The sequence below is a fragment of the Camponotus vicinus genome, unplaced genomic scaffold (genome assembly GCF_025532165.1).
Source record: "Camponotus vicinus isolate PSW18456_S1 unplaced genomic scaffold, iyCamVici1.0 SCAF_10, whole genome shotgun sequence".
Lineage (NCBI taxonomy): Eukaryota > Metazoa > Arthropoda > Insecta > Hymenoptera > Formicidae > Camponotus > Camponotus vicinus.
In genome coordinates this window covers 5,802,454-5,821,402 of record NW_028141946.1, presented here as the reverse complement: position 1 = coordinate 5,821,402, position 18,949 = coordinate 5,802,454, and the positions used below count along the sequence as shown (strand labels likewise).

General features: G+C 36.3%; 2 protein-coding genes across 3 annotated transcripts in view; one reads left to right on the top strand and one right to left on the bottom strand.

Annotated features, from left to right (window-relative positions):
• LOC145959942 (uncharacterized) overlaps positions 1-13,361 on the bottom strand; it is a 49,366-nt gene extending 36,005 nt beyond the window's left edge. The window contains exon 1 of the mRNA XM_083079130.1: positions 13,019-13,361. Within this exon, the coding sequence (XP_082935256.1) occupies positions 13,019-13,024 (6 nt within the window). The 5' untranslated portion in view covers positions 13,025-13,361. The remainder of the gene's footprint in view (positions 1-13,018) is intronic.
• Positions 1-18,949, top strand: part of Nudc (nuclear distribution C, dynein complex regulator) — a 75,286-nt gene that overhangs the window by 39,419 nt on the left and 16,918 nt on the right. The gene's annotated exons all lie outside the window — the stretch shown is intronic.

Genomic DNA, 18,949 nt, shown 5'->3' with positions numbered 1-18,949 from the left:
TTAAAAAGGTTGTTAAATCGTTTTCGCACATCGAGGAAGCGGTGACCTTTGCCGAATTTGAGCGATTGTGACGAAATATCGACCGAGACCTTGACGCGATAAAGTCGACGGATGTATCTTATATAATTAGTTCTGGATTCGATCGGAAAACTTGATTTATACCGGATTAACGAGTACGCGTCATAATCATCTGTAAATTTCACAGGAATTTCAATTGACAGTGAAATATGACGAACTCGAACAATCGAGGCGATCGACATGTGAGGATGTTACTAATTCTCTGATTAATGAAAAAACTATTCTTGTCTGTGTATTTTATTAAAATTCCTTCGACATTAGAAAATATAATTATAATATAATATATTATAATATATGATAATATAATTTATTTCGATCAGGATACTCGCTAGAGAAATTTTGCAAAAGCTTGATTTCTTTCTCGTTTTCTTCAATTCTTTTTTCAAGAATTTATTCTTTTTGTGTGGTTATCTATATATAAATTGAATATAACGCTCTATTACAAATATAATAATATAATTAGATGAGCAAATGATGATATCAATATCTATTTTTAGATTTTGAGATTCGCGAATTCTTGTTTTCACATTTATATAGATGTTATAATACAATGTTGTTTATGTAAATTTGCATACTCGTTCTTGAAATTCCTATTCTTGATGAGAGTAGTCTAAGTTATCCCTCTTCCTTGCCCGTAACCTCGGCAACGCTTACATCCGCGTTGTGGCCAAACGCGGTTATTACACGGCGACGTAATAGACGGCGAGTCGATGACCACGAAAAAATCCCACCTAGGCATAGTAACGATTATCGTTTATAAACGACGTTCCAACAACATTTACCTGGTAATTTCGATGCTTAAAGATCACGGTAGTTGCGGTTAATCAAGGATACTCGGAAGAAAGTCTCGCGTCGAAACGCGATTACTTCGGGTATCTAATCGTCCCGATTAAAGAGCGCATCTTGTACAATTTCGTAATTTAGATAAACGGTGGCGGAGATAATCTTGCGCATGAGAAATCTTCGCGACCGCATTCGCCTAGATATCTCTTCGGGATCGTTAATAACTCGAGAGACTCGATATAGAGACGCTTATAAAACATCATTTTTCTGCCGCTTTAGGCGTGCGCGACATCATGAGTGAAGTTATTACGATGAAGACCTTGTATCTTCTACGCGATTCAAAATCATCAGCATACCGTGCTTTATTGCAGAATTGCGCCAGTCTTCTCTCCCTCTTAGGCAGTTATGCGATTCTTACGCAAATAATGCCATAACTTCGAGATAAATATATGTCGAACCGCGATAGATGATGTCTCGTGTGAACATCTGTTTCTTGTCAATGCGCTTCGTCTAACAATAAGAAGCCGGCTTTAATGGATCACCATTTCCTCGGATAAAACACGACGAGTCCGATGATTTTCACACTCTTGGCAAGATTTGGCGCAATGTTATTGCTAATGTGTGGCCTTTGCATACGTCCTCGCGGTTTTGTAAATGAAAATCTATTAGTCGCGCGTTGAGAATCGTCGTCGTAAATTACTCGCCATAATACTTCGCGGCAAAAATGATTTATTAATAAAGCACAATTGTACATTCATATTGTTACATGTATGGATTTTTCAATGCTCTTTTAATCGTATATGTCGATGAGACCTTGAAAACGGTATTTTTGTGAGACACCTAAACTTATGAAATAACGAGACGTTCCTTCGATTGCGTTTCGCTAATTAAGCAGTGGAATTGCATTACGTGTCATATGTTATAGCATCGATAATACCAGTTACAAGAGAGTTAATTAGTTGAATTCGATGTACGTGCATTGTCTGTTGGATCTCTGTTGGACTCTTGTTTATTTCTCCGATGCTTTCGTAATAATTGGGAATACGACATTTAAAGTAATTATTTAGATATTAGGGTTGAAGATTTATTAAATGTAATTTTCTTATTTACTCATGTCTCATAGTTTCTTACATGATTAAATACACTAAAATACTTGCAAAAGAGAAATCTACGATGTTAGACGTGAATCAATTATTTTCTTAATCATATGTTTTACAGCACGTAATTATAATGTTTAATATTCACAAATTACGATTCGTAAATCAATAAACTCAAATTATACCTAAATTTATTAATTTCGTAAAATAATTAATGATTCTTCAAGTAGAAAAAAATGAGATTTTAATAATAGGAAAAATTAGTCGCATGAGATCACATTCTTGTAAATTTAATTAGGAAGATAATTTGTATGTAAATTATTTTTATTACAGATACATCCATGATTTTTCTTTAAAAACTATTTATTTTAAATAAAAAACAAATTACCATTGAACATAATTGCATATAATTTCGCATGTATTATAGATATATTACATCTCGTGGTATTACGTTATTCACCAAGGTCGTGATTGCGGTTTTGTTGAAAGATGATTAGGCGCATTAGATTAGTATACCACGCAATGCACGGTATACGGTAATACGGAAATGACGTTCATCGAGGGAGAAAAAAACTGACAAAAAAAAAACAAATCCACATGGAACACGTGATATAAGCCTCTCGGCGAGGCAACAAAAAGAATGGTGGCCGCATGTTACGATGATCAATGCTCAAGTGGTCGACTTCTCTTCCTCGTGATCATTTTTTTCCTGCCTCCTACGACTCCTAGTCTGTATAAATAGCGAGTATAGACTCGACAACAGAGAGACGGAGATACGGAACTCTCGCGAAGGTCGATTTTAATTAATACGTCGCTCGAGAAACGATCTCTACTTCGTATACATCTATAATGAATGGGCATGTAGCTATCGTATTTTGTTTCGTTAACAATCTACCGGTCGATTAATCCAATTACGAAGTAAATCGTGTGAAAAGCCGAAAGTCATTGAACCCACGAGCGATCGTTCGTTTCTGGGAATCGCGTTTCTCATCAATCTCCAAGTTGTTCTAATCAACTTGGATTGACAAGTCGATAATTAAATTGCAATTATCAAGAGTTACCGCGATTTTTCTATCAATCATTATAACGAGAATATCTTTGGACGGAAAATTGTTTTGTGTATACATATTGATATATATTATGTTTATTTTCTTTATTTTTTTTATGTATCATATATAATATAAAATATGAGTCAATTATATTTCATAAAGTATTCTATCATGAATGAGAATACAATCTAAAGATTCTTCTAAATCACATAGGACGAGATACTTGATGAATAAAAACTATTATTCGGTTGGACAACTTTCAAGATTTCGCTCCTCCCTTCGATAATTAATTCAGTTTTGCCACTGTCTTGAATCCTGTCAGACGGATATTCTTCGGACTTCTTAGGCTTATAAATTCCTCCCTGGCCAGTCTGTGGAATGTGGATTTTTTTTAACGATGGCGAGCGTATGCAAGGGCAAGGTTTTTTTACGGATGGCTTGCTGGACGAGAGGGACGAACAGCCACGTGCAGGTGTTCATCTGATCGAAAAAACTGTAGGAACCCGTCGCGGAACAAAGGCGAGCGTACACAATTCCGATCCGCCTCGAAAATCGCTCTCTCGTTCGACAGGTTCGAGGACGTACGTAAATGCTCCTTTGTCAACGATTTAACGAGACAAATAACATGAGTACTCTCGCTTGCTCGAAGCGCATCGCATCGCAAATATCGCGAATAGAAGGGAACTCGAGGATTTTAGTATTTCATTTTTATCATGTCAGACAATGTTTGTACGCGAAAGAGGCTCTTGAATTTTAAAAAGAAATAAAATTACATAATATAAGTCTAAAATTGAAGCGTTTGATCTATCGTTACAGTCATTGATTGATTGACTATTTGAAATTTGATTTGACAACATTATTTTTATTATCTCGTTATTAATAATAAAAAACACGTCGCGACGATAGATTCTCCGTTGCACAGTAGCAACCGAAGATATGATCCAGCAATAACAGCGGGCCTTGGCCGGTTTTTGATCTAGATCGAGGATCAAGTTCCCAGGTCGGTTCTTGGCGATTGCATTAAGCGTAATGGGAGGCACCCTCTTGGGATCCTTATCTCGCTCGACGAGCAGCTTCGATGCGGGAATCAAATGACGCTTTTCGTAATAAAAATTTGCATTCGCGTAACGATAATGTCCGTCGTTTCCTTCAGGAAAAGAATGTCGAGAGATTCTCTGTCGATCCCGGCAGTCGACCTTCACTGTCTCCTTTCAGAGCGCTACGTAACGCGACACTGGAACTATTTTGCTCTCGAGAGCGTTCAATAATACGAAACATTCTCAAGTCACGCTAATTAAGGCGATTCTATCATCTCACGTGCATGCGCGGGGGTGTCTAGAGTGTCAGTTTTGCGCGCCGTTTATGATTGCCGGTTCCCGGACGCGATCTCGCACATATATCAACGTGCAAAAAATTATAAATTTAAATATACCCGGGCAGTTTTAACGGGATACGTGGGTGTCGGGACTAGCGTGGCATGGGTATATTATTGGTAGTGGTTCGCTAGCGGCCACTGTCAGAAAATATTTCATCTCGTTAATTAATTCGCATTGGTTATCACGACGGCGAGCTGCAATAATCGTAACGCGAGTTTGAGCGGGCGACTGCCCTCGAAGGAACAACGACGTCACTTCGAAACGAGGTTAATCGCCCGCGAGTGTCAGCGGGAGTAACGGTTCCATTTGACGTGTCACTTTATGCATTCTGCAATAATGATATTCTAATAAGGATTCTGGATCAACAAAATTCATGCATCTTATTAAAGTTTATTGCATCAGAATTTGAAAGTGGATGCCATGTGTATTTTATCACATATAAATGTGTATTTTAAGAAAACACTAATCGTATCCGATACGCAAAATTAATAGCAGAAAACTCAATTTAATATTTAAAAAAAAATCTATTTTATTTAATGAAGTATTATTGCATTTGTTGATTATTACTTCAAAAAATGATCGATTCATATGTTTTTTTTTTTTTTTAATTATTTCTCTAACACCGCGGATGGCGTCTGTCTTGTTGCGAATATTTTATGTTTTACGGTTTTTACGATGGTTTATGTTCTATGCAAATCAGGTTTATATCGGTTTGCAAACAATATCTTGTCAACGAGATTGACTATGCGTTTATCAGACTTATGTATGTCATAAATTATCTCTGGCGTCGGACGTCTCTTGAAGAAAAATTATCACTTTACAATGTCATTCAATGAGCTTTTTTTGCTACTTCAATTTTTCCGCTTAATTATATATGTATTTTTTTTCTCTAAAGTTACCGCATTATGTGTATTAAGCAATCTACCGTTTTATCGCGTGATACATACGACGACAATAATGGAATAATTGCAAAAATGCATAATCTCACTGTGTGTACTGTTGTAAGATTCACACGCGTGCAAAAGTAAACTTCGTGAACCTTCGTCAACGCCAATCAATTCATTGTTTTGCTGTCTTGAACCTGCTATCTGCGATCAATGTTTAAAGTCATTACGTGCATTTACACGACACAGTTTATAAGGGGTTAACAATATGAAAGAGCCGTGACATCAACCGTTTTTCTAGCAACGTATTATTAGGAAAAATATTTATCGATGTACGTCAAGTGCATAATCTACTAATGTTATATGTGGTTGATTTTTATTGGCACGTGGGACAGAAGTGGCAAAGTAACATAGATTGAACCTCTTTTGATACAATATATTTATCAAGCGTGAAATCCTGGTAAAAAGTCAATCAATTCAGACGCCAATTTTTTGCCGCGTTACAAAAGACGCGAAGTTTTTACTCTCTTATAATCTGCAACTGATCTAGTTTCGATACGCTCAAAATCGACATTACGTAACATTTCGTCGCAAAAAATCTGCATGATATTGAGCAATTTATCTCACAATGATGTACAATGCTTCAATATGCATGTTTCTTGCATAGTATTCAACTTGTCACTTTATTAGCATAATAGTTGATGTTTGCGGCCATAAGGATTAGAGTAACATTTGAAATGTCTCATATTACTTGAAACCGCAGCTGGAAGAGTGCAAGCATTTCATTATTTCACCAAATGCCAGCACGAAATTCATTTTACTGCAGCATATTGTCTCTCACCCAAGTCATATTAATATACCACATAATACATCAAGCAAGTAGAATGAAGCAAACGCCTCAGCAGTCGGGACCGCATCAAATGCAATTGGCAAGTCTGAATATTCTCGCTGAATAAACTTCCAGTAAATTTCAGCGTGGCAGAACTCTTCTCGTTCTCTCTTGTACCGCATGGCTTTATAGCAACCGTAGTGATGATCATTATTCGACGTTCGCTAAACAATGGATGGACCGAGTACTACAAGAGAAAAGAGAGGGGGGAGTTGGGAGGGAATATCAGCGGGAGGATGTTCTGAATACTTCGTCGTTGTTGCCCATCTCGGTATTCACGTACCTTGGTCGTAGACCTTACTTGAATGCGGTTACGTTGCATAATGACCGAGATTTCTTGACGTGCGGCACTCATTGCTGCCGTGTCAATTCTCGTGTCAATAATGCTAGTCGCCAGGTCCTCTTCGAGCTCATCCCACTTGTTGCTCGCGCAGCACACGAAAGGTTACACCGGCTGTTGTATGTTAGATTTACGGTGACGATATAGTGTCTCTGTGTATGTATGATCGATCGTAATACCGTCGATTTATTCTCGTGGGAGAAGCTGCAGGATTTATATTCTAGATATGTTTTTTAACGATTACATGTTACTGAACAAAAAATATAATTGACACTGAGCTAGGATTCTAAGTGTTAAAATAGAATTTTTTTTTGTAGAAGCGTAACTTTCGAAAGAATTAATTGAAAACGATAGTTATTTATGTCAAGTTGTATTCTGAAGCGATCTTTTTATTTTCTGTTTAATGTACGATCAACAGAACGTGCATAAAATCTGAGAATAATTACGATAAATACGGTAATAGTGCATAGTTTTGCGTGTATACGCAACGTCTAGTCTTGCGTTCACGACGATTTACCATCGCGTGTATTCTTTCTTTACGAGCCGGTTGACATGCTAAGCAGGTTCCCAGCCAATGAAATATGATACTAAGGAGATTATATAAGGTATTTATATATAATATTCTGAAGAAACAAATCGTAAATTTTACAGATAAGATAAAAGTTTAATTCCAAGAATTAATCTTGTACTGATGCATGCACATTAGAAAGATCTGTAACTAACGCACACGCCTCGATGATCTTTAATACTTACGAAATATCAGTGATGCCGCGGTAATATGAGAAGAAAGAGAAATCAACAGGCTCATCCTCTGTCATTAATTGCTTTTATTCGCGTGCGCGCGATACGCTTTATATACGAATACGAATTACGCAAGTTTCAAGATTTGCAGTCGACGCTTTATGCGTAGCATAAATCCGTCTAATCCATGTCATATGCGTGGACAATGATCCGCATGATGTAACGTCAATTTTTACGAAACCTCGATGTAGTAAATAATGTGGGAGCTTGACACACAATGGACAGCGAATAATTTGAGTAGCATTGAATTTGAGTAGCGAAAAATTTTGACAGAGATAAAAAAATTTCGATAAATAAATAGGATATTTTGCGCACGATATACGCAACGTGCAATTATTGTTAAAGGGTAGAAAGTCACTAAAGATAAATGTCTATCGCGACTTTCTTCTTCTGCCTTTTCCTCCTCGGTCTTGCGCAGTCTGTTATCCGCCATATGTAATTAAATTTGACATATCTGGTACTCGCCGTTTACGCCGATGTTGATCGATCGCTATTGACATTCCAATCGTGTCCGCCTATCGGTACACATCGCAAAAATGAACATTTGTTTCTCGTCGATCATTTTCCATTACACTGCGCTCTCGTTAAAAAAATAGGACACAAATGTTTCTTTGACGTTTCATTGCAACGTCACCACCCGCATTCTGTATGACTAAAGACTTCGCTTATCTTGAGCATGTTTTCCACTAGCGGTTGACAGTATAATCGCGGAAGAGAATGATATCAATTGAAAGGAAGATATTAAAAGGATTATTGTATTCGTGAAGTGCACTCGATGGAAGATGCGTTTCATCCTTGAGAGCGTAAAGTGTTCTGTTGCGTCTAATCGATTTCAAGGTTCGCTGGATACGAAGAAATGAAGCAAAGAAGAAGACTGCAACCAACATTAAAAGTCGCCGAGTACGACGTGACTGGATAATCTAACCATCTCGCCAAATAAACGACTCTCAACCGTGGAATCGTTACTTTTTATTATGTCACGAATTTGTACACGTGTTGACGAAATAGTTCAGGAAGGCAAAAGCGCGAAATTCATTTTCGATCGGTCTGCGAAAAAATATACTACACACGACAATGTGTACAAATAAATAAACAAATAAATATAAATAAATTCTTATCAATTGCCAAATTAATATACGAATTTTATGCATTTGATAACATACTTTCATTCTTCGGTAGTTATACAAATTTAATACAGATCGACGCGATTTTTTTGAATGTTTGAAATAATGCGAAAAATATTATTATAATCTTTGAAGAGGACATTATGGCAAGATTAATTATATTAATTTCAGATGTTTATAATTGAATCAAATTAAAATAATTGTTTTATCGGAAATTATTAAAATATAAGTTATATCATTGACTTTTACGTCTTCCAAATCATGTTTTACTATTATGCATTATTATACATATCATAGAAGTTGACAACATTATTTCAATAATAAACAACTAAATTTTCAATTATAAGCAATTGCTAAAAGACGCAAACACCTATGACATAATTTATATCTTAATCATTTCTGATGATTAAGAAATCTATGGAATGCATATATGTTGCCTGTTTATAAATATCTGCGTTACATTTTACATGATTGCGACACTATCGAATTTAGAAATGGACCGTGCATACCAGAAATTATCTGAATCGCAAAGATGGTCCTCGTATGAACGCAATTGTGCGAATCGAGAAAACATCGAAGTCACATTAAGCTCCGGGACACGCCACTTAACTGAATCTCGAAAGCCTTGCGCGTGCGTGGAAGGAGTCACGTATGTATAGACGATGAAGGAATACTAAGATCCTTCACACCCACGCTTTATTTTATCTGCTATTTATCGAACAGTATCTCCGGCGCCTATTATGCTATTTCTTTCCTCGTGAAAAGTACCGTAAACATTTTCTAGACATTTTCCGACTTGCTACTCTTACGAAATAACATCAATTTTCATGAAGTTTATCTATTGCGTGAAATATTCAATACACAATTTATTTCGTCACAATCTTTATTGCATTTATATGGAAATGACTAGAATCTAAACGATTAAATAAAATGAAGATTTAACGGTATGTTAATTATTTTTTTTGGTCATATTTTATTGGCCGAAGAATAAAATGTGTTTGGAATTATTATTTGAAACATTCAACACATCGCTATTCATGAAGATGTTATCCTTGGCCATTTTAATACACCTTATAACAAAATAAATAAATGCTAACACACATGCATATTTTTAACTAACATTGACATACAGTGTAGATTATAAAATAATGTGTTCTTCAATCGGATTATATCTTAGTATTCCAAAGCATACGAGCATATGACTCAAGTTGGAGAATGAGGCATACAAAGTGACCAATATCAAAGGAAACAGCTGAGAAGGGAGCATTGTGGGAGAGACAGAATCTGGGTCATTGCGGTAACAAAGAAACAGAGGAGGCTTTTCATTGCTATAGCAGCAATTAAATCGACAAGAGCGCTGAGATTTTGCCCGCATACGTTGCAACCCTGTCGCATTTTGCTCGTAATCATATGACAAACCGATAATTTTGCTCCAATGCATTCGAGTGCGCGCGCACAGATCGTGATGCGGTTTGTAGAATCATCAATTCCGATTTGTCAGATCGTTGAATAATCGCTTTGTGCTAATTGCCTAGTAAGTTTGTCTAGATAAATCAAGGGTATGCAAATAGTCAATCCAAGGTTTTATTGCGGTACGATAATTGCGTTGCTTTTCTTTATTTTACTTCCTCACAATCGAGATGCAATTCGCCTCTTTTTGCGATAAACCATGACGGTAACGAATAAATCGATTTAACGAACCGTATAAGTATCACGCTATAATTTTTCCATTTGTGGTTAATCTTATTCGAAATTATTAGTACACAGATAATAGATATTGCTGTAACTTTCTCGCACTCTGAATTGTCTAACAGTTCTAAAAGGATATTAATATCAAGGTTGACTTCATCATAATCTTTAATTGAAATTCTTATATATCGCCTTATTTCTGATTTTTGTTTTATTATATTTTTTTTATATTATCTCGTAAACACCTAAAATTTAAGCCTAAACATATGTTTATAGAAAAAGAAATATTCTCAATTATTTTCTCTCTCTTTCATATATAAAATTCCGCAAACAATATCAGTCGTGAGAATTTATGAACTTTATTCATTATAATATTCATATGATTTGTTAGGTCTTTTATTTTTTTTATCATGCATCTATATAAAGGAATACTTTCTCTTAAAACATGTAATAGCTTTGAAATTAGTATAGTTTGGTATTACCGACAAAGGAAATTCCATTTCGATTTGGTCTTGAAGAAATAAAACTGAATATCCAGTTCTTCTCGATATACCGATATCCTGCGGCGGATTGAAATAGTTGAGCGGTGTTATGGTAGTTACCGGAGCCAACGAAGCGTATACGCGACTTTTCCACAGTCACTTTCATAATATAAGCCGCTTCCGAAAGTGAATCAACGTATCCGACGTCGAAAGAAGGTTACGCATAGCTAATGCAATCTTATTTATCATGCAGCTGAGAAATTTTTTTGTACATATTTTTCGATATGATGTATGATATATATTATAGTCTTAAAGATGATAGAATATTTCCATTAATGAATATTACCTTATTATATTATTTTATGCTAGAGTGAGATAATAAAATTATACGTACGAAACAGCCTTACTAATATTGAAATTTTATAGTAATGACATAGGCATTCTCTTATCGCTCGTTTTAAATCAATGATGTAATCACTTGTAGCCAGTTAATTTGTAATGTTTTTTATGGCTATTACTCTGATTTTTTTATTTCGCTAAAACTTATATAAATTCATACATAAAAAATCACATAATTTTATATATTGATTAAAAATTAATTTTATGTATTGATTTAATATATGTTAATAACACAATTTTATTAAAATTGATACAATCTATTTGACAACGAGAATATATATTGCACAAATATTGAAAAATTATTGTTCTTAGTATACGAAAAAAAATTAATAAAATTAAATTAATATCGGTGAGAGATCAATATTAGTTACGATTGATTCATAACTATTTACGCTTTTCAATCCGTAAGAAATTGTTATCAAATGTAAAATGGATCGAATTATAGTGAAAAAATACTTTAATGATCTAACTTTCACATATTCATTAGCTCGTTTTTACGAGAATAGAAACATGTTTCGATGGAGCGTTATGGTTAATAAAATAAATCAGAAGATTAAATTTTGCTTGTGTTTTATTCTAACTTATTTCTTCGAGAAATCTATTTATTCCATTAGAAAGCTCATAACATTTTACATCAGAGTATGAAAATTTAATCATGATTTTAGATGATTTCGCACGATACTTACTATTATATATTTCATACGTGATAATGTTATTTAAATAGAACTAATTGCTTTACGTGTTCAATCTTAAGATACTTGGTAATGGGTTTTATATAGTCAGGAATTTGATTTCGAATTATGAGATGAAAATCATTTTGCGGAGATAATATAGTTTCCATTTTCATGTTTTAAACTCATCAATGTGATAATTAGAGAATATATTATAATTTGGCAATTCATGATTCCTTGAGAAATTGAAACAAAACATATATTATTTATAATTATTTTACAGGTATCAATTTGTAACAATTTATAACATATTTTTACATACATGTGTATAATAATTACACTCTCAGAGAAATTTACTATTATTATCTAAAAAAATTTAACATTGTTAATAACATTACATTAAAACAATAGATATTTCTGTAGCACATATTTTAAAAAAAACTTCTTTATTATAATTTCTGTATAACTTTTTACTGTTATTTTATCATGTAAAGTAATATGTTAAAAACATTTATAAATTATGTTGTATGAAATTATAATATTGACAAAGCAAACTTAGGCTCGGTTAAAGGCTTATAATAATATTACGATTGTAACTACAATGATCGTTAAAGAAAATAATCATTGAAATAGTACTCTCTATGGTGAATCCCGACAATGTCAATCAACGCTCAACGATGTTACGTGAGTCGCATTGTTCTCAAGTGTCACGGACACTCATTGCGCAACGGCGTTTTGATGAGTGATTGACCCACAAGTATACACACGTACACAATAGTTTTTATAAACGTGTCACGATAAGAGACATATTATATTCAAGTGCATTAGCCGCGATTAAAGTGCCTTTGTATAATAATTGCAACATTTTGCATATGATTACGTAAGTCATGTAAACTACTTTCGCGATTTAATTTAAATATATTTCGACAGTAGGAATCTCTATTTCAAGGAAACAAAAATTTATATTGTATTGTATAAATAATTATTACATATTTATTGCTTTGATCTCTATTTTACTCAACAAAAATGCGATTAGAATTGTTCTTGAATATTAATCAAAAAATAAACTAATTTGCAACATATTATCTATATTCAAATATTTTTTATGGTTTGAGAATAGTTATTAATTAAACTTTATTAATTATATTTTTAAAAGAAAAATATAAATCTTTCTTTTTTATATATTTTTACAAATGTGTGTATTATATCAGCAATGAGCATCCAAGAAAACATGACTTTACGCTTTTATAATTTTTGCTTTATTAACTTCATATTTAAATAAATTTATAGAGAGTTTCAATTGAAGTCCGTTAAATCTTATATAATAACAGGTGTGTAACGAGCATTAATACTCACCAACATTTCTATCAGGAATGATTCGACGTATCTCAAAGATCGTGTGGGATAAGATGCACCGATCGCACCTTCTTCCCAATTACTTCGTCGTGCGAGGAAACGATCTTTTCAACGGGGCATCGGTTACAGTCGTCATTCAATTTCACTTTCCTCCCTCGCGGCAAACTACGAGACGCTCGAGTTATGACGAGACGAAAGCAACCTAATGTGCAGCTGGAGCTAGAACCCGATCGATATTATTACGTAATTTCATCCGAGACATAACGCGGGTCTGCGGGTCTGCGGGTCTGCGCACTCAATCACGCGGAGACATGCGGGTTTCGCCCGTATTTCGAAGACTGGTCATCGCAGTGGCGATGCCAGGGTATTCAAAGATCGAAACCGCCGAGTGTCGCCTCCCGCGAGGGAGATCGAGTGATCCGAGGAAGGCAGACGTCTTGTTGCGAGCATTGCGGGGAAAGGCGGGAGGGAGAACTGTCACGGAGAGGGGGGACCCAGGGCCCCCCCGCGATCTTCATGGAAGGGGCAAGAGCATCCAAACCCCCGAGTTAGCTGCTGGTAGGAGCTTGGGAGAGGGCCCAAGTTGGGTCCGAGTGAAAGACAAAGCGAGACGAAAAAACGAGAGGGAGGGAGAGAAAGAGAGAGACATCGTCGAAAGGAAGAAAGATAACGCGAGACGCAAATCCATGGTGAATCGCTCGCATTGTTGCGTGTCAGCGTGCGCGATAGTTATGGGCTCCAGGCAACCTTGTCCCAATACCTGGCTCGCGCTCGCGCTCATCCAGCGTGCCATCATCGCGACGCGATAAGGCGCAACATCGACGCATATCCGACAAAATACGAGCGTCGATAAGACGAGGCGCCGCCTCGCGTAAAGTAAGATTCGCGGCTCTCGACGGAAGAAATCGAGGAAGAAATCTTTCCGCGCTGCTATTGCGCGCTTCGCTTTCGCGACCGGAGGATGCGTCGCGCCGGGTATGCTATGTGGGTCATGGATGCAACCGAGAAGACGATGCTGCATTTTGGTCAGGTTCCTCCTCCCCCTCCTTCCTTTGCACGCGCGCGCACTCCCCCCTTTCACCATCGCTGTTAAGCAGGACCTTAATTTACATCACGTTCGGAAAACTGGCGCGCACTTAATAAGAACGGTCGATATGTAATACTGAAATTATCGCTTGAAACGCACTCGATAGCAAGCTCGTGATTGGAGTTAACTGCTGGAGCTGCTCGATGAATCGAGACTCGAGACAATTTATGAAAGAGATCGAAACACGCACAATACGATCGAGAATTTAAAAAAATCGGACGTTTTTTCATTGACGCTTTATTCGCCGTGTCTTTTCATTTTTCTTCGACGTTCTTCGTCTCTCGATTAAGAGACGCTCTAATGCGCCTACACCACTATTCTTTACATAACAGACGCTTACTTTATGCAAGTGACACAAGTAGAGGCTGCGGTTCCACGGTAAAATTATGTAAATGCCTGTAAACAGCGCTGAAAGAGAAAGAGAGCATAATAATTTGACTAGTAAATTTCGTTACTTCTTGAGATTTAAGTTTAAAATTCTAACAATGAGTACCCTATTACATACCGTGTTATGTATAAAAGATAATCTTATCAGCTGTACGATGGTGGGAAAATCTCTCATTGTCTTTTTCATTAAAATATCTATTATAGTGAGAGCAAAGTTGAGAAAAAATAATGCAATTAAGTGACTATTGTGCATTCTCCTATATTTGTATGTGTATCATAATGAAAGATATAAGCTATGTTTAAATATTTTTTTTAATGGAAAGAAAAAAGCCTGTACCGGATGCAGAGAAACATAAATGAGAGGCATTTTACGAGATAGTACTGCTAATTAGTTTTAATCATTACGTTATCTCGATACCTCGAAAACCTCGTGTTCTCTTCTCTGTCTTTATTATTCGCACTATAATTACTTGGCTATATGATTATCATGTAAATACGATGGTTGGCATATAACATCATGTACGTGATCCGGGCAATCGAACAGAGTGTGATCATCGATAAGTCGATATTTCGTGAGCAAACGCATGATTCCACGTCCGGTACATCCGGTCGTGACGGATCGCGATTATTGCGCGATTATCAACGTTCGAAAACGCTTCTTTTTTTCATATACACAAACGTTAGCGGGTCAGGCATGTAGGTCAAGGAGCTGTTTTGACGGCCTAGACAAGTCGAGGATGCGACTGCCCTTTTGACACGACGGTGGTCACATGAATTACACCGAGTGTGAATTCGATTTTGATCGCGTAGAGGAGACAAAGGGGCACATTCGAGACATCGGTGTCTCTTAGCGTTATTTAATACGCTTGATTTATCGCGACAAGCGGTTATGCGTGCAAGCGGCGCGCACTATTCTTAGCTGACAATCTCTGCATGCATTTATCGTTGCGGCATTCTCTTCTATTCGCTTGTCTCTCTAGACGTGGATAGTTATAGTATAGGCGAATTCGACGCGAATGCGAATGAACATGCACGTGACGTACATATTATCGCAATTAATCGAGCGGCAGAACGGACAATTAGTTAGCCGCAAACAAAAGCAAAGTCTGCATGGAGATGATTAAGTAGAATGGCCATTGCATAATGATGTTATCGAAATAAGCTAATGCAACATTAGTGTTGATTTCTTGGACATCAAGTAATGAATGTATCAGAAATCATTGCTTCACAGCTGCTAGAAAAAAAATATATTTATTTATTTATTTATATTTATATATAATATTACATTATATTTTAAAAGATACAATATGATGTATCATAATCATAAATTGAAGACAAGAAAAAATTGTGACAAAGCCAGGATTGTATATATCTTCTCAGTTTGAGCAATAATACATCCAGGCAAATTTGTTACCTCCTTCAATTAATGTATCACAGGATTAATATTGCGTCGAAATATCTTTTAAGACTCTCGACTTTAGCTCTAATATCACGCCATCTTTTTACATGTATGTCGTAACATGCAAGAGTTGGCAAATTTCGTTAATGTCTTACTATCGTATGTTCGCTACCGTCATTGATCAGTCATTGGTTATGAGTCAAGAGTTTTTGGAAATTTTTTAAACCTGACATTGCATCGGCATCGATTCTTTACGCCGTAATTTCGAGAAGAGAATGGATGGAGATTATCTTCCAGAATTTTTTTTTGCACAAATGCTATTCACTTTATTTGGGTCAATGTCGACAAGAGCTATTTTAATGTCGTTTTCGATAGGAGTCGCGAGAGCCCTTTTGTTGACGAGAATAAGAATCATATCAATGATAATTGCTCCTGTTATTACATTTTGAGTGACTTTCTGAATCTGCGAGAGTAAAAGTATCGTGTTTTTCTGACGATTATTATGGTAATAACGGGGTAAAGTAAATTATTATTTCCGTTAGTATCTTCTTACATTCGAAATGAGCTATGAAATGTGGACATAAGAGTCTATAAAGATAATTGCTGTTACATCAAGATATCGATCTGTTCTATTATGATCTTAACCGATACTTAAAGTCAGGTGTAATTAATGTCGAGAGTAACAGTAGCTCTTTACTTTTTTTACTTTTCTCTACAATCATGACACCATCTGTGCAAAGCTTCACGATAAAGAAAGATATTGAAAAAGTGCAAATGGTTACAATAAATATATGTATACGAATCAAGTTAAAATAAAACGCAATCGAAAAATATAAATAAAATTATAAAAAAGAATTAATTAAATCCATGAAATATTAATTAACATTATATAATATTATAAAAATATTATATCTATTTAAAACACATGTTGCAGAGAACAATTTATTAATTATCTTTTTATTTTGCAAGTAAATCTATAGCTTGTATTGATAAAAAATTGATCCGCAGAAGAGTAAGGGAAGACGTACGAGTCATGTATTGATTACTGTATGTACGATAATAAATTGAGATTGCACTCAATTACGATTTATCTCGTATTAATCAGGTGGCTCCATAAATCGCACCGAAAGAACGCATCGTTGCTTCAGGCTGGCGAATCATGCACAATTTAAGTATCCGATCGTCCATATCGATCGTCCCTACGCCTTTTCTTAATCGGCGAACCGCGAAGATGTCGAGAGAGATGTTTTTATCCATCCAATCGAGTATGCGATGGAGCGAAATCGATTTCGAGCAATCGCGTTCGCCAGCCATTAAGTCATATCTCGTCATCATCTCATCTGGTGCGAAATGTGCGTATGTCGAAAAATTCTCTCGATGACATCAAAATATCATCGCCTGCAATCGTTACGCTTGGTGTGGATTTAAATGCATTTAAAATCGCGCGATCTATCATTGTATCTGCATAGAAAATTCTTATGTTTGTTAATGATAATATCGCAATTTCTTGGCAAGAGAGAGTAAACCTGTATGAATCACTTGACAACTTCAAAATAGCGCAAATCAAATTTTCAATTTTTTGATACATGTGATAGCGTTTTGCTTATGCCAAAAGTGTAAAATAATCGAAGTGATATGTTGGCTGTAGATTTGCTATATTTTGAAAATTTTTTCGGATGCTGCAGAAAATGTACTGTTGTTTCACGTAAAAAATGGAGAGTTATAACGCCAGAAAATTTGCACATAGCGCAATATGTCGAAGGTCGGGGACTCACGCAAGCATTCGGTGCATACTGTCAAGTGCAAGGTTTTCGATATAGCACGAAGGCAATCAAAAGGCAGGGCGTTTCGGACATCAGCGGAGATTGGTAGTACCCCAGGGAGTCTGACTTCATTTTTTCTGTTTTTCTCTCTTTCTCTCTCTTTCTCTTTTTTTCTCTCCGACTCCGTGCCTGTCGCTAATTATTTTACACGAAATCGCCTGGAAACGAAGAAACTCTCCCCATCCCACGGCGCTCCTTCTCGTTGTTTCGTAATGTTTCGCAATATCAATTACGCGGTACCTGTCAAGTTATACACGCGCATGGTGCGTCGACGGCGGCGTCGCGTATTGCTTTTCGCGTCGTGGCATTATTCCTTAAGGTGTTCTAAAGTATTTAAGGCTGGGTAATTTAATAAAGTTATGCCGACGCGAGAGATCGCTCTTCGGCTTCTCGAGGCAGTATTAAAAATGCCGCCCTTTGCGAAACCGTGAAATTGCAGCGCGGGTGAACGTCCCCGATTTAGCTTTTAATCCATTACTCACGAGTTAGAAGAAAAAATTCTCTACTCCTTATATAACGCAAGAATTTTCACAGCCTGCCCGAAACGCGTCTCATATCATTCTTTTCTAATAATCATACTTGATGGGTTTGTTTGCGAGAACAGTAAAAGTGCACAATCGAATATCCTTTATAAGTCAGAATATCCTATATACTTTGGCATATTACGCAATGGCATTATTAAATATTGTAATCGAATATTCTTGCGCGATTATTTATAGCGACATTTTTGATCGCTTACAAGCATTCCTCGTACCATATATTTTTTTGCCGAGTAGACACTTGGTTGTATCGATGGATATTGTAAGCGAGCTCGTAAAAAGAATTAAAAAACATTCGATTGCAAGTCAGTCTCGTGATATAAGTAGGAAATGTGGGAGAGAGAAAAATTAAAATAATCATGCGGCGCGCACGTTTGCATCGACGTGATCGGAAGGGATTGAGTAAGATGTATTTTTAGAATCGACGTGCGCGATGCGTCTCCCGTAGGGGCTCCGTTCGCCGGGAGCTGCGCCGGAGTCGTAAGAATTCGCGACTGTCGGCGGGCTGTCACGGCGCCGAAATTCTAAATTAACCGGTTTTGCAATTTTGGCGCCACTCACCTTTGAGAAATCACGCGGTGGTCCAATTTCGGCGATCGGCGTCGAACCGACTCTCGGTGTATATACGGGTACATAAGCCGCGTTATGTAGACATACGTAAACTTGTTTCATACAAGTTACCTGCTTCTCGACACC